The 17,446-nt window shown below is 44.3% G+C and overlaps 1 protein-coding gene across 6 annotated transcripts in view; it reads right to left on the bottom strand.

The window, feature by feature from the left end:
- FBXL7 (F-box and leucine rich repeat protein 7) overlaps window positions 1-17,446 on the bottom strand; it is a 364,587-nt gene that overhangs the window by 261,642 nt on the left and 85,499 nt on the right. For 4 of the 6 annotated variants that reach the window (XM_059728615.1, XM_059728616.1, XM_059728619.1 and 1 more), the window contains one exon: window positions 11,157-11,246. In XM_059728615.1, the coding sequence (XP_059584598.1) occupies window positions 11,157-11,246 (90 nt within the window). Of the gene's footprint in view, window positions 1-11,156; window positions 11,248-17,446 lie in introns of those variants that run through there. The other 2 variants (XM_006260962.4, XM_059728620.1) reach the window with 2 other exon arrangements.

Genomic DNA, 17,446 nt, shown 5'->3' with positions numbered 1-17,446 from the left:
ACTCAGTGCTTATGACTAACATTTTTAAAAGTCCATAAAGCTGCATTTTGATGGGACTGAGTACGCAAACACAGAAAAAAGGACAAAATCTAAACAGCTTGGCCTTTCCAGCTCAGCACTTAAATAGGCTGCAATAGGTGCCTGCTTTTCTCATCAAAATGCCTCCCTGTATTTCAAAGATTAGAGTTTTGAGAAACATTAAATACCCCTCAATCCATCAAGTATTGAGTTCCAAGAGGAAAATGAGTCTTTACTATGAAAAAAAAGAGATGCCAAGAAAAGCGAGTTGCTGAACATGCAATAGGCACCAAACCCACAATGAGAGTGATTAAACACTGAGCTCTAAGGCTGAGGCTGAAGGAATGTATAAGACTGCCAGTCACCAGAATACATTTATGTTTATGACTTTTGCTTATGTGACCTTTCACTCTAGGTAGCTGGTAATGTCCCCACCAGCTACAATGTTGTTTTCTGAATGTGGTGATAAACACTGAGTTAAGGGTGATAAACACTGTGTTATCAGTTCCCTGCTGGGCTGGTCAGAAGGTGGGGGCAGGGAGAAGCCCTCCCTAATCAGAGCATTCTAGCAGGCATGGTCACACCCCCCTCAGTTCAGCCTTGAAGGGAAGGGAAGGGAAGGCTGCTCTAGTGCCCCCTGGATTCTAGCTTGAGCCACTGCAGGCATGTGCCTGCATTACTGGGATGTCTGTTCAGTTAAACTGATTTAGCTTAGCCAGGTTAGACTAACCTGCAAAGATTGAATCAATTCAGGCGCAGGCTTTTTGAATGTCTGTCCCTAGCTGCAATGTCAGCAGTTCTGCTTATTTTAGTTCCACTAGCAACCAACTAGAAAAAAATTCTCATGCCTTTACATTGCTCTCTTGCCATGAAGAAATAATTATTATTGTTACTACATTGCTTATACTTTTTCTCTTAGCCTGCCATTTTGGATTTCTCACCTTTCTGCAGGTATTCTGCAAAACGTGAAGAGAAGCAGCTACTCAATCCAAGTCAGGCTTTGTATACCGTAAAATGGACTGTAGCCAGCATGTGGTCTGCTAGCTAATGCTGAGAGGCGTCCGTGTAAAATAGAGGGGATGGGGATGGCAGCTGGGGGAAGCCAGGCAGATGCCTGTAGTCCAGGGGTGGGCAATTTTATTTCAGGCAGAGGAACGGTTACCCAGTTTTGGCAAGCTGTTGAGGGCTGCATGGGTATCCTTGCCACTTGACAGGTGCCCTGTCCCCCAGGTACCATCTTGGGACCAATATCCCAATGTCCAAGAGCCAGTGCCAGCAGGGCCCACAGCAGGGGTCTGTGGAGCTGGGCTGGGGTGCACCAGCAGGGAGAGGGGGGAGCTAGTCCAGCTCCAGAGAGCCCCTGCTGGCCGGGACCCTGTACTCTTCCTGGCCTGCTCTGGCCCCACCAGCACTGGCCCCAGGACACCAATAGGGGCCCCATGCTCCTGCTGGCTCCCGCACCCACTCACTCTCAGTGCCCTCCTCAGCCCCATAGTACAGGTGGGGGGCAGCACGCAGCCCTGAACCCACGTTCGCCGGCAGGGAACACGCTGGTGCTGACTGCGGAGAAAAGCGGCCCCTCCCCCGCCCCGTGGCTGGCGTTCCCTGCTGCAGCCACTCAGCCCACGTGGGGCTGGCTGTCCTGAGTAGGCAAAGGCAGCCCCACACTGGCTGCGAGCGGCTGCAGGGCAGGGGAGGGGCTGATTTTCCCCGCGCTCAGCACCACCTTGTAACCCACCCCTGCTGCCAGCCTGGGCCCTGTGCTGGCTTCAGGCTCGCCCATCGGGCCTGCACAACGGTGGCAGCAGCTGCTTGGTGTGGAGGAAAGCAGCTCCCCCCACTTGCCGTGCTGGGCAGTGTTTCCTGCTGCTGCCCACCCGAAGCTCGCGCTACAGTGAGGCTGCCACCGCCTCTCTGCTGCCCAGCGTCCGAGCTCCAGGCAGGCAGCAGCAGCAAAAACTGCCCAGCGCAGCAAGCAGAGGTACCGCTTTCCTCTGCACTGAGAAGCTGCTGCCACTGCGGTGCAACCCCAGTGGGCGAGCCCAGAGCTGGCGCGGAGCCCAGGCTAGCAGCAGGGGCGGGTTACAAGCTGGTGCTGAACATAGGAAAAAGCCACCCCTCCCTTGCCCTGTGGCTGGCACCCTGTACTGCAGCCGCTTGCAGCCCACACGGGGCTACCTGTGCCTGCTCAGGACAACCCCACGCAGGCTACAAGTGGCTGCAGCAGGGAGCACCGGCCATGGCATGGGGGGAGGGGCTGCTTCTTCCCCGCCCCCATGCTCAGCACCAGCTCGTTCCCTGCCTGCAGCCCTCCCCTGCCCTTCCCTCTCCCCCTTCTTACCCAAGTTTCCCACACTGGTGGGCAGCCATGAGGAGCCACATGGTCCCAGGCCAGAAGCCCCTGCTATGCATGGGCTTCCAGTTGTGGGGGCGGGGCCAGGCTGGGCAGGCCCTGCTGTTGCAGGAGCCCACCAGGGCTTCCCCTGGGTCCTACTGCCCCTGGTTCCTGTCATCTTTGACAAGAACCAAGGATAGATACATATTAGCTTTCTAAAATTTTTTTAGGGGCCCTGCAGGCCAGGAAGAATGGCCTAGTGGGCCAGATCCAGCCCTCAGGCCATATCTTGCCCACCCCTGCTGTAGTCTCTGCTGAGCTCCAGCCATGGAGCAGAGGGGAGGGGCCAGCCCTACTGTGGAGCAGAGAGCTCTACCCAGCCCAGAGAGCATGCCAGGATGCTGGGGGTATCTGGTTTAACTTAAACTGGTTTCAACCATTTTCAATGTCTGTCCCAGAACCTTCCTGATTTGAGGTGAACCTGGTTGCATGTAGTATCAGACTTAACTGATTTGGGTCAAACCAGTTTATGCAATCTGGTTTATGTGCACTGAATGTCTGTTACAGGTTTAAACCAGTTTGTGTGTAATGTCTGTCCCCAGCCTGCAAGTGCACTTTATTTATAAGGTTGACTGGGGACTAATATTTAAAAGTATCCAAAAATGGAAAGGAGATATGTAATCTATTACTGCCTCAACTCTGTTTAATATATCATTTAGATGGATGATGTGCGTTAAGTGAGGTTCTCAAGTGAAAACAACCACAGGCTTGATCGAATACTGTTACACAAGTTCTACTCCCCATAACGATTATTTCAGTAAAATTATTAGCATGAATCTGCAGCTACTCAATCCAAGTCAGGCTTTGTTTACCATAAAATGGATAGGACACAATGTACAGTTAAGTGTCATGCTCCATTAATCCTGGATTTATTGGCTCAAATCATATTGTGCTTGAAACAGGATAAATGTGTATTCAGGAAGGGAATTTCTCTAACCTAATGACCTTGGGGGATTCTCTAAACTGCCAGAGAGCTTAAGCAAAGGGGAGGGGAAAAAGAGGAGCTGGAACAGTTTATTCTGGACATTCAATTTTGGGGGAAAACACACCATGGGAACAGTACATTAGGAATCTATCTGCCCAACAACAACAGCACCAGGTAAGAGTAGCTACCAGGCCAGGACCCTACTGTTCTAGACATCGTACAAACATATGCAAATTATTTGCAAAAACAAATAAATGAACATATAGTCATTTCTTTCTCTTACAGTAAGAAAAATGTGTCACAGGCTGGTCCAATACCATCTCTGAAAATCTAAATAATTCAGACACCCCTTGCAATATCTAAGGCCAGTCTCTAGTACACAGCGTCTGACCTAGTTTTTGGAAAAAAATGAAGCCAGCATTTCAAAAAAAACTGTTTGTTTTTTCTCCCAAGTAAGTGTTATTCTACTTTAGAATTGTGTAAATTCATTTGTTCTGGTAGTTCTCCTATTTCAGACAGCAGATCAAATAAGTTTACAGTTTTATGTTCCTTTCCAATTTGTTCTTAGGATTATCTGGGTCAGCATTTTAAACATTCAGCTATAGTAGTATTTCAGTACAAATTAGCCAGAATAATGTAAGATTTCAAATTGCAGCCTGAGTCTTGATAATGTCCCAACTGCCTTTGCTTTGTATCTGAATTCCAACTCTTAGACACCGATTGCAATGGTCTTGTTATAATTAGCAGAGCAACTTTGTAGGAATACAACCTATTACATAACAAATGTACAAAAAGATGTGGTTAAAGCATGAAAAACAGTCAAGCACTTAAGAGCCAAGCTCACGTACTACTTCATACTTCTACATGCATTGCTTGAACTGATTACACTTGCATAATAAGTATTCCAATAAGCTCTGTTTATTGTGCCACAGTATTGATAGCTTCAGATTTATTAACCGCCACCTCTTCCTCCACCCCGATTCTTGGCTTCAAGGATACCTTTTAGGCACATTCGGCAATGCAACATTACACTTATCTAGAGGCCTGCCACTTGCAAAAGAACACAAGCCACAGGAAACTCACCTGGTTTCCAGTTTCATTACCAATTCAAAACTCAGTTCATCCAAAGTCAGTTTCATATGAACAGTGGCAGTTTTAGAATTTCACATCAAAACCAGACAAGATTTTATGTAGGCAACAAACTCCTCAGAAGACCTATATATGACTCAGAACCAAGTATATAGCACCCTGTCTTAAACATTGCGGCTGCTGCTACTGGAAGCAGTTGAGAAATGGGATTAATCAGGATGGACTCAGAAGATACAGGTACACTCATCAACCATCCAGAATGCATGAGGTTACCTGGATACTCAATACAGACACTAAAGTTATAAGTGAAGAAAAAAAAATAAAAACCAAGGTTGATGAGTTAGGATTAGACTTGGGAGCAGGTCACAAATTGGCTCTTATTTTGCAGCTAATTCACTAGGCTAGAATATGAGAACATCCTTTTCCTTTGGCTCTGAATATCACTCCAGTGTTCCATTCCTTTCTCATCTGCAGAAAAGAATAATTCAAGGTGCCCTACTAAGGAATATGCACCTATAGCAGAACATGAAACTGTCTACATCACACCTGTGCTCACTGATGGGCAATGGCTATATTTCAAGAAGTGGTTTTGGTCTTCAAAATGATTCGAGCTACTTTGAATACCGACTACCAGAAACCTTGTCTCCTTTTATATAGCAATTTGGAAACTGAGATCAGCCAACATGGAGCTAGCCATTACGTGATTTAAGCAGGAAGAGCATTGCTAGTAGGGCATTAAGAGGAACAGGTCCTTACACTTGGACTTCCTGTTCTTTGTTTGACCATCTGCATCTGTTTACTTTCAGGGCAGCAACCCCTCTCGCCCCTTCTCCCACCTTTCCTGGCCTTCTGAAAAGAATATGCATTAGGTTGAAGGACAGGTAGTGCAGTTTATTAACCTCAATTTGAATAGACATCCAGGATAAAAAGTTACTACTTTGTGCACTTCCTTACAGCTTTAGTGTCTATGCATCTACACGGTGAAAGGAAAAGCACATATTAAGTCATCCCTATAAAAATATTTCTACACTGAGCTCAAGTAATATCATGTAATACATTCTCATGTGAACTAGTGATGAAGGTTTTCTGGTTTATATCAAGTGCTCGTGGGAAGAAAGGTTGTGCAGGGAATGAGAGAGTCTACATTTTATGAAGGTCCCAAGCAGGAAAAAGTTAACAGGACAAAACTTTCAAACAAACACTGAGAAATGTTTTCAAAGGTTTATGGAAATGTGAAAGGTTTCATTTATATTTATACAACTCCAGTTGTTTCTTCTTGTTTCATTAAAATTATGTGAAAGTCAGAGGCTTATTCCATTATTCACTGAAACTCCCTAATATAAATAACTGGTAGACATAAAAGTTTCAGATATTGACTGGGAATGGTCCGTGAAATGTGTGTTAAATTGTATAGCTGGAAGAAAAAAAAAAAAGCACGCTTGTTAAAAACATATCCATGCAGTTTAATAATAACAGGTCTATAAAGTCTCTCATAATTTGAGCTATAGGGGTCAGTTTTAAAAGTCACTTGAAAATAAATACATGGGAAGAGTCACAATTCTTGGAGTTCTATGGAAAGCTAAAAAATTTGCTTAATATAGTTCACATACCTATTGTTGTTTTACTCTCCCTGAAAATTGCTGAGGGAGAGCAGGGGAATTCTTGTATAACTTCTTTCTGGGACAGAGAATCTACAGCCCATTCAAACCTTTATTTAAGTACCTTAAGTGCTTCCCAAATGAAATCAAATCCATCCTTACTTCCACAGGAAACTTATGGTAAGTGGTGAATAGTTACTATCAGCTTTTGCACAGATGTCCTCTGCTGTGTCTAACATGCTGGATGAGAGGGGAAAACACGATGCTAAAGGAAGAGACCAGGGCAGTACTGCTTTGTTGGGTTGATTTTGCCATCGGAGGTGTTTTACTTCAAAAGCGCACTGTCCCAATTTTCTGCGCGCTGACATGCATTTTGCTGCTTATACAACTGTATATGATGCAGCACAGTCTGCTCACATGCTGCATTGAGTCTGCTCTGACCCGCCAGATTTCTGTGCATCACAGGACACAAAAGGTACATGTATAAATGCCCTAGATCTTGGCAGCTGCAAGGTGCTGCCAGGACCCACAGTTACAGCTGCTGGCGGGGAAGTCCCTAGCAGTTGTGAGACTCACAGCCCCGATTGGGCAAGGTTCCCTCCTGCAGCTGGGAGCCCCATCAGCTGATGGGGCTTCCAGTTGCAGCAGAGACCCTTCTACACATGCAATATAAAGCTTGATAGCTGTCCCCTGCCTCCCACCACCGGACTACTTTGAAACTCGAAATGTTTCGAAACTTTGAAACAAAACAAGGGTACTTGAAATGTTTCGAAAGCTGTTTCGTAGCTTTTCGTTTCACTTTGATTTCACTGTTTCAAGCCTGAACTGCAGCAAAACTTCTTCGAAATGAAATACTCAGAGAAATTATGTACAGCCCTAATTTCTAGCCGTTTCTTTTACCCCTGAAGTGATGAGGTTTTTCATACCAATCCTTTGGGCCCTGTATAGTCACTTTTGCCACTGCAAAGTGACTATAAAGTTTTGCTCTGGTCCCTATGGAGTAGATCAGGCCCACAGATATTCTTGCTAGCCATTTCATGGCAGTTTTGTTTTTTAACACTAGAATTTGCCAACAGTCTCAAAAGGAGGGGGGAGGGAAAGAAAGTATGCAAAACTGGAAAGAAATAGGTCTGTTAGCAAAGTTGGAATTCAGTTTGAAGCTCATCAAAAAAATGAAAGGCCTCTAGCTTCACACATCAAAACTCTAGGCACCCTTCAGGGTAAGTAAATCAGGAACTTAATTGCCAGCAATATTTCAATGATATTTAAACCAGCACTAAGGCACATATCCAGTAAGGTACCCGCTTCATTCTAGAGCAAAATCAGTCCTGCTGTTATCCTTTCCTATCCTCCTCTCATGCTGTATGCAGCTAAGCAAACACACTCTGCAGTAACGTCTCAGTGTCTACACATGCAGCCCTATTAGGCTGAAGTAAACTAATTAATTCTTCCATAGGTTAGTTCTTGTATACACAAGTACTATCCTACAGCAGCATTCTTTAGAACATAGCAACACATGTAAATGCTGATGGGGCTTAAATAATGGGGCACAAGGGTGCTTCAGTGTGATGGCTGCTGGCCAGGTAGCCTTACATTGGAGCACCCTCGTGCCTCAGCCATCCCCTCCACAGCAAGTTGAGCCAGGTCGGAGCAACCCCCCGCTGGCAGGCTGACTCCCAGGGCCCCCTGCTACCTGGGGCTTCTCCAACCTGGCTCAATTGTGCTGCAGTCCCAGGCACACATGTAAACACTGCGCCCAAGAGCAATAAACTCCAGCGCAATATGTGCCAGAGTTTACTGTCATATTAATTTCACATGTAGATAAACCCAGTAGGTGGTTTAGAGGGGTCACTATGTACCACAGCAAATGTGAACTTCATCTGGAAGAAGGTAGGGCAATGTAGCACCTTCTAGATTAACTCATTCATTAATCTAAAATGCCACATTAGACTACCTTCTGCCTAACTTCAGAATAACAGGCTAACTACCTCTCTCTTCACCAGACAGTTAAAGTAAAGGACTAAACCACAGCTTCTCAGCTTACTGTAGAAGCCTGCACTTCGAGTTTCTCGAAGTTTATATGCATGGATGGCACCCATTGCCACTAGAAAACAAGTATACAAAAAAAAAAACTCAGGCCTTGGTGTTGGGTAAGTATGGCTACATCAATTTTCTGGAAGCTTGGACTACAGCATGTAATAAAGGGGAATTAACCAACACTTGTAAAATGTAAACAAAACAATAGAGAAATAAAGGAACTTCTACCCAGTTTCTGAAGTTCCTAATACAGAGACCTCATTCTTGGTTTAGACCATTCTTTGGTTGGTCCCTAGTTACCACTGTAACAATTAATAATATATTAGCAATTCAAAAGGGTTCCTGGAACCTTGAAAAATTCTGTTCTTCTTGCAGGAATGATACTTTTCTAGTGAGACTGTGCTGTTCAAATGAGTTCACTCCAGAAGGTATTTTCTTGCACCAATTAATTTGAATATTTCACTCCATAGAAAGAAATGGCATATTCTGCATTGCACCCTTGAAAGAAAGCTGCTTCCCAGTTCCCTCTGTGTACTGAAAGGTGGGAAAAGTTTAGAAAAAAAACTCAGAACCTGAACCTGTCATTTTTTGGACTTAAAATATTAGCTCATTTATAGGTCACAGCTTGGTTCTTTAACCATGAGTGTACAACAGGAGGGAAATACAACAAGCAGAATAAAGCAACGCTGGGAAAAAAACCCAACACACACACAGGTGCTTGTGTGCACTGCCTAACTGGAAACGCACAACTTCAGAGGTAGATTGACATTTTAGAGGTTTGAAGCAATTTGTGTAAGAAAATGGAAGGGGGGGAGAAGGGAAGTAATCTATAACTATCACCTGAATTCTTTCCAAAGCACATGAGAATGCAGGAAATTTGCCTGTTTATTATTTAAGCAAATATACTAATCTGCTGGGCCACAATATTTCCCTCACTGGGGCACAACTGATTAATTGAATGATGCTGACAAAGTTCAGGGCCAACACTGTGATTCACCAGATCTAAAGGGACCAGACCTAAAGAGCGTAAAGATGATAGACTTCAATGAGAAAGAAGGTTACCTCATCCATTAGCTGCCTAATGTTTTAGGAAGTTTTGAAAATATGCAAAGGTTCTACTGATTGTTCTTACCTTCCATTTATTTTGATTACTAAATATGTAAAATGACACTGGTTTGCAGCACTGTTATTTCTGTTTCCCTGGCTTCAGTGTAACAGCATTGCCTAGGTACTTCTCTATACTCTGTTAAAAAAAATCTGTTTTAGTTTCTGTACTGTTTCTAAGGAATCTCTCCTGACTAAACTACCTAGGCTGAAACTGGAACATTATTATTTAAATAATTATTACTGTTAAACACTGCCCCTCAGCGCAAGAGGATAAAAGCCCTTGTGAAGCCTAAGCAGCCGTGTTAATTGATTAGAGCTTTATAAAACTTCCAAGTGTTCCATTCAGATCTCCAATTTTGACCTGCACGTAGCAATTTACTAGCAGAGCAATCTGAGATCCGTCACTTAAATACCGATTTTACTATTAAATATTGTACTATCTTCATCTATATAGCTGAGTTCGTCAGGATTTTAACCATCAGAATATATTGGAAACAAAGCCAGAAAAAAAAAAAAAAAAAAAAAGGATTATTTCCTCTTAATTTGTTAAAACACGAGAAACTTAAGATGACCGAACAATAATCTGTTTGCTAACTAACCAGTTTACATACCATTAAGTAGATCCCTTCACTTTAGCCAACGAGACAAAAGGTTTAAGTCAGCACCTCAACACACCCAAAGATTAGGGTCTTTCCAGCTTTGATCATTATTCCAGATGGACAGGTTTAGTGATTCTCAATTAGCCATCAAGAACCTTATTGTAATATCTAGTCAGTATTTCCTTGCATTAACACAATATAAACAGACTATGCTACTTCCCACTAACATCTGAAGCTTATTGAGAATGTATTGACTCCACATTGAAATCTATTCATTTCACCAAGGAAGAGCACACACCAACTGCAGATGTTTCCTCAGCCTGATGCAGGGTAATTATAGTCAAAAGCTTGCTAAGAAGAACTTTACCAACTATTCGAGTTGGTCTAATAAAAGATATCAGACGTGCCCAAAGAACCGTGTCTGCCTATGTCCTTAGACCAACGCGGCTACAACCTACACCCCTGGACTTCACATTCCCACCCAAGTATTAGGTAGGCAGCAGAAAATTATTGGTACTTTTCCGATACCATAAACTCCTACAAAACGTATTCACAAGCCACGTTGTTAATGGAGACATGCAAGATCCTTCCTCCCTTAGACACAAAGTATCGCCTGCCTTTGAGTGGACAGTGACCTAATCTCTCTAGGTAAGCAGCGTCAGTCTAAATCAGGGGTCAGCAACCCCCGACACGCGTGCTGAGCCTGGCATGCAAGGCCATTTTGCTCGGCACACCACCACCAGCTTGGGCTCCAAGCAGCTGCTGCCGACCATGGAATCCAGGCTGGTCCCAGCAGGCAGCTGGGAGGCTGCAAGCAGACTGGCCTCCATGGGCCAGCTGTAGCCAGGAGGCTGCAAACAGCAGCTCCAGGCGCCAGCATGTTGGTACTCCGGCACCTCCAAAAACCCAAGGTAGACATTGTGGGTTTTTTGGCTCTTTGGCCAAAAAACATTGCCTACCCCTGGTCTAAATCATTAGCAAAGGATTAGCAACTCCTTCTGCCTGTAACTGCTCTTGCTTTTGATTCCTTGGTATTGGCTTTAAAGTACTTGACTATTTTTTAAAAAATTACATGGTATTCAAGGTAGAAACTCAAAAAGATTATGGAGTTTACTTAGTACTCAGTTCGTGATGCTTCTATGAATTATTTTCCTTGTAAATAGGTCTTGTTGCATATGAAACCTGATGTAATAAAACAATCCATTGTCTTCCACATATTCCTTTAAAAGACTCCCTTAAGCTGATTATTTGTAGAAGTGTCTTAAACCCTCATACATTTAAAACCTGCATTGTACCATATTCAAATGGAAACTTCCAAAAATAGACAACATTTTGCAAAGGGGGTGCAGGGAGGGACAACACACACATAATGAACACCAGATGCCTACCTTCACTGGTAGCCGCATTCTTTTGGGCTTTGGTCGGTGTGTGATCTGTACTTGAACTCACATCAGATGAGATGCTTGAGCTGCCTTTGCCTACAAAAAGAAAAAAAGCGGGGGGAGAAACAAAGTTTTAATAGCAGAAGGAAAAAAAAATCCTCAATATCAAAAGTTTGGGATGATGCCAGAGATCTGGAAGCTTCAAGTTAGAGCAGCTGAACCTCATTGAGTACGAGTACAGGGTGGGAACTAGCTGCATTATGCCCTCAGGCATAAACATTTTTTGTATTAGGGGTGCAATTCTGAACTCCTGTATTTTGGGGCTCCCAGTGCAAAATCGCCCAGCTCTATCACAAGTCAGAAGTTTGTCATTAACATTTGCAGGATAAAAACAGGACTTTCATCATTAGGCTGCCAACTCAAATACAGACCAGACAAAAAAAAAAGCACTTAATTCATGTGTTCACCAAATGTGTTAAGTAACATTACTAACCAACTTGTCCCTATTGCTAAAACATGTTCTCAGGAGCTAAGGTCTTAGACTAGCGTTTCCCAAGCTTTTCCATCCTACAGCACACCAGCCGAGCATGGAACTTTCTGCAGGCATAGGGAGTCTCTGCTGGTCTGAGAGCTCCAAGGAATGAAAGCAGCTAAAAATGTGGACAGGATGTCAGTGAGAATGTAAATAGGTGGAAATTAGGAAAACAAAGTATAGCGAAGAGAAGGGCGGGGTGGGTGGGAGGAATGAGGGGGAAACAATGCCTAAAGTAAGTAAGGGAGACTCAACTGTACTTGAGTTCAAGGCAGAAAAGAGGCAGCCTGTGAAAGAGTAAATAGCTGAAAATTTCTATTGTAGTTGTTTATGTGCGGGCCGGGTGCGAATCCATGGCCCTTGTCGCGCTGCACGCGGGCTGTGGCTGGCAGCCCGGGCACACCGGGTCGGAGAGGGTGGGCGCCGAGCTAGAATTAGGCACAGACGCGTAATGGTAGATTTTAAGATTGTTTACTTACACCGGGATGGTCGCGGCACAGGCTGGAAAACTTGCTTGAGTTGCGGTTACAAACAAAAAGAACACGAACAATCACGTGGAGTTTGCTAGGCTCCACGCAAACAGAACTCCGGATGTCCAGGACAAGCGCGCCACAAAGCAGAAAACTCGTAGATACGTCTTAAGAAAGGTTACCGCACGAAGACGGGAAGAGGTGGGTGGTGGATCAGGCCGCCAAACTCCTCTGAGTCTCACACAGGGTTTCTATTACCCTGCCATGTACCCAGAGTCCCCACGAAATCGATGTGGAGTCCTCCTCGGCTTGGGCGGAAACCGCTCGAGCCTCTTATACGGCTAGCAGGCCAATCGCTAGCCGCCACGTGGGAATAATTTAGAACTAGCCAATAGCGGGGAACAAATTTGCATACGGGTGGCGGGAAATCCTTTGCACAGTGCATTTCTGTCGCAACTTGAGAAATGCACCCTGCAAAGACAGCTGCAAAGTGGCGGGAACTTTTCCCTTGCATGCGGGTTTTCTATGCAGCAAAACTCCACCGTGCAATGAAGCTGTAATCCCACGGGGATAATTCTAGTGCCCAAGCACACACAAAATCATACCTTTGGGTCATGACAGTTTAGATACTTTAATTGCATAATGCCACTGTAACAGGGGGCCTTCTTGGAGCTGGTCCACAATTGGCCCGCCCACCCGTTCCTAGGTTAACCACCCACCTCACTCACCTGCCATGCCTTGTTTCATAATTGGTTCTACTTAGGCAGGAGGCTGCCAGGGGGCACTCTGCAGCTCTGATCCTCCCCTACACCACAGCCCAAGCCTTGCAGACAGCAACCAGACAACACAATGCTCCCAGCCTACAGCCAGACCAAATTTAACCCTCATTATCAGGCCTCATTTGTACACGTACTCATACTGCACTCCTCTCACTAGGGCCTCTCACACTCCACCCCCTCTCACAGGGTCTCTTTCACGCATCGACAACTTATACCACCTTGCTCCCTCTCAGAGCAGCCCCCTTAGGCTATAGGCTTTATCTAGCGCACACCTTGGGTGGCAGACATACCGTCTTTTGGGCCTCTCCTGCAACCCTCCCCTGGGTAGTGGCCAGCCAATTACCCGACCTGGGCCAAACCTGCCCTGGCCGCTCCCGGGGCAACTCTACACAAATCCACACACCACCCACACTGGGCTCTCAGCCCTCTGGTTCCCCCCCCCTTCACTGGGGCTCCACATCTTCCCCCTCACTTGGGCTACGGGGCTTCCCTTCCCAGTAGAGGCTCAGGTGGTTGCAACCATGCCTGGCCCCAATTTCTATCCACGGTGATGTAGGGGCTACAGACTATTGAGATGCCCTGACCCACCTTTCACCAGGGTGGTAACTGGCCCGGTATTTCCTGGGGGCTCCTGCACCACTGGGAGCCTCACCACTCCCAGCAGGGTGCAGTTTTAGGTCATGCCCAGGACCAAGAGCCTCCTGCTCCTACCTGCAGGAGGTTCCATTCAGCAGTTCAGTCCGGCAATGCTTCTGCCTGCCAGCCAGCAGTTAACTGCTCTGTTTATATAGGTGGCTATGGTTCTAAAATGGCCACTGTAATCAAGCACCTGCTGGCTGCTTGACTCAGCTCTTAAAGTGGCAGGCACCAACAGGACCCTGCCACAGCCACAAAGCATCAAAACGGGGTTGACTTCCACACAGTCTCAAAAGAGACGGAAAGGTAGTCAACTGAACTACTCTCATCCAGCAGCGTAGCTATTTCAGGGCAGCGCAAAAAAGATGACACTACTGCTGCTTCCACACTGATCTGTTCCAAAGGACCCTTTAAAGACTATTTTCATCATGTTTTCCATGTGCACCAGAACTATGTTACACATTTCCAATGGAAAATAAACAAGGTACAGGTGAGGAATGAAAATTGATTACCATCAATAGGTTACTATGCACTACACAGAAATGTCAGCTATGCACCACTGAGGTACCACCATTACAGGGAGAAACCAGAAGCTTTTATACCTCACAGCTAGAAATACCTGTCAGCAAAGGTCCTCTTTATTCCCTAGCACGCATCTGACTGCAGCAATCAGTAGAAGGGTTACTCAGCAGAAAAAAACCTCTACCAGAACATGTACAAATTCTAGCAGCACCCATAAGAAATTAAATTAGAAGACAGATGCTTTAAGACAGTTGCCATTATTTCCTTTTCACATGGCTTGGGAAAAGTCAATGAGTCCTACCACCTAAACAGAAAAGTTACAATAATCACTGCTTCCTCTCTCCATAGTACTATGCTTAAAGTGGCATTGCTTTGAAACCAACACTTGCTGCTTCCCCCAACTTTTTATCACAGAGCAAGAAGACACAACCCTGATTTGTATCAACCTTTTCAAATTCTTGTCACTTCCCATTACACCAGGGCTGCAGAATTTTGCCGTCTTACACATGATGCCCACACTATAAGTTATAGTAGAGAACCATTCCTTTTCCCCTGCACACTGGGACTGGAACTTGCCAATCTATTAAGTGAACAAGCTGGGTTTTTTTTCAAACAAAGGCTGCTATTAAAATATCAGCCAATCAGCAATACATACTTCTGGGGAAAAGAAGGGTGGGGCATTCAATTGCATTTAAAAGTGTCATATACCTCATGTATTACACCTGACATCAGCTGAGGACTGTAAGTAAACGCTTTAAAAGCTAAAGTTTCTTCTTTATAAAGTTACTTTATACAGGCAGTCCTTGACTTAAGGCGTTTCAACTTACGGCGCTCCACCATTTACACCCATGTTATTACTTATGACACTGGATCCTCCCACTTATGGCACTACAGGGAAATTTACAATGAGAAAGAGGGCAGCAAAACAAATATCTCTGGATCAGTTTCTCAAAAAGCCATCAAGTAGCCCTAAGTCTCCCCAAAATCTCCCCACAGAAGCTCTTCTGAATTCCATGACCCTGATGAAGGTGTTCCTTCACCTTCTGATTAAATAACATTTTATGCAATTAGTTACTGTATTGCCCTGTTTAATCGATTTATATGCAGTACACTTTAGAAAGCTTTGTACTGTACAGTGTATATCATTTACAGTTGATTAAATAGTTGATTTGAATATGGTGTTTATGGTAATTTCTATAAAAAAAATTGGGCATCAGACCCTTGGTCAGGAAATTAACCCCATATTGCAGGGGTGGGCAAAATGTGCCCCGGGGGCCAGATACAGCCCGCCAGACCATTCTATCCAGCCCACGGGGCCCCTGAAAAATGTAGAAAATTAATATTAATCTGCCTTGGGTTGCCTGTCATGCAGCCCTCGACAGCTTTCTGACACTCAGTAAACGGCCCTCTGCCCAAAATAATTGCCTGCCCCTGCCCTATTCTAACATTGTTTCTATGGGAAAATCAGATTCGACTTGCGTTGTTTCGACTTATGGTGGGTTACGTTCCTACTGTAAGTGTGAGGACTGCCTGTATGTGGAAACCTAGCTGACACCATGTTTCTATCACTTGAGTAAACCTATAATCATAGGAATGTTAGCAAGAGACTTTTCTGATCTGTTATTTCAATCAAGCATTCCTTGGGGTTCTGCATTACAGCATGCCTGGTTTTCATAACATTTGGATGTAAGGAAGAAGTCTGCTCTTTTAAAAGTGCCACAGCAAAATGAGGATTTTTGTCTTTTAATAGAAAAGGACTGTTGAGTATGCAAACTGAAGCTTGTTTCACAATCCGGTTGTTGCCACTTAATTCCTCAGGTCAGCTCCAGAGAAACATTTTGCATGGCAAAGTTGCTTAAGTTTAACATATCTGGATTTGCGATGTGAACAATGGAGAGGGGGAGCACGTTAAGGAGCCAGGAAGAAACTAAAAGATATGGCAGAGCCAGATGATGAGGGTGAGGAAGAAAATACATTTTTATAATCTGAGCCCATGTTCCCAGCAGATATTCATTAATTTGGTTGCCACTTTGCCTTATAAAAACAATCCTAGAGTCTAGAACATCACCTACCATTACGGAAGATGGAGCAATACACCATTGGGTTCCATTTCACAGTAACAGAATCCTAACACAGCTTGTCAGGGTTTGTAATAGGGGATGTAATAGTTTACATTAGATTGCAGAAAGGTAGGCCTACCAGGCTGCTACTACTGCTACTGCTACTACATTACTCTCAGGTAAATTACTAGAGATTCAGGACATTTTCACTAGCAGAAAGATGAAACTAACGTGTCTTTCACTAAGATGGTGCTTGATGGAGGAATTGCCACACTTCCAACCTTACCCCAAAAACTAAGCATTAAATCTTGCAAAACCAAATAGTATTTCCAAGGAATTGTGTCACATCCTGCTGTCACTTGGGAACTGCAGGGAAGCCCAAAAGTAAAATGATGAAATGGAAATATGTGATTAACAGTATTTTCTCCAAGCAAAGGTGACAATTCCTTTGGGGAAAAATTAAATCACACATACAAACAATGGACACCACATTTGCCAGCTGCACGCACGCGCCATAAGACAAAACCGCACTGCTAGAACTATGATACCATTTCCATCAGTTATTAACAACAATAAGATCCATACCCTTGGTAGAGAAGCCACCAGAATATGGGAAACAATTTGAACCATGACAATTCCATTCAGTCTTTAGCATCAGTACTCAGCTTACATAGTGGCAATGCATCATGCAGAAAAGAATGAACATATATGCCTTAACCCAGTTCATAGGCTTTGTACAATAGCATCACTTAGAAGGTATTAAAAATATTTGTTAAACAGAAAATGAGATGAAAAAGGAGAAAACCCATTAGCGTTATATAGAATTATTTTAAGTCAGACACCAGGTCTTCTGCATTCTGATATTGTTCCATAGACAGTTTATTATGTTAGATTCTTCTCTTATAGGATGCAGCCCTCAAAAAAAAGCTTCTTTCCCTCAGTGTGACACTTTTGAAGAAATGGTCTCCAAGGCTAGGGGCAGACATTACACATAACCCAGTTTAAGTGATCAGAAACTGATTTAAACCTGTAACAGAACTGACAGTCAGTACACGTAAACCAGTTTGAAAATGGCTGAAACCAGTCTGAGATAAACCTGGTTGAATGTAGTATCACACTTAACTGATTTGGCTCAAACCAATTTATGCAATATCTGTCCCAGACCCTCTCTGGGTTCAACTTAAACCCATATCCCCTAGCATCCCAGATGCTTTGCAGACTGAGGTGGGGCGCTCTGCTCCAGAGAGCTGGGCTGGCCATTGAGCTCTGGTAGGGATGGCAGGCATAGCAGCGTCTG

Source organism: Alligator mississippiensis, chromosome 5 (genome assembly GCF_030867095.1).
Source record: "Alligator mississippiensis isolate rAllMis1 chromosome 5, rAllMis1, whole genome shotgun sequence".
In the NCBI taxonomy this organism is placed as follows: domain Eukaryota; kingdom Metazoa; phylum Chordata; order Crocodylia; family Alligatoridae; genus Alligator; species Alligator mississippiensis.
This window is presented reverse-complemented; position numbering and strand designations above follow the sequence as displayed.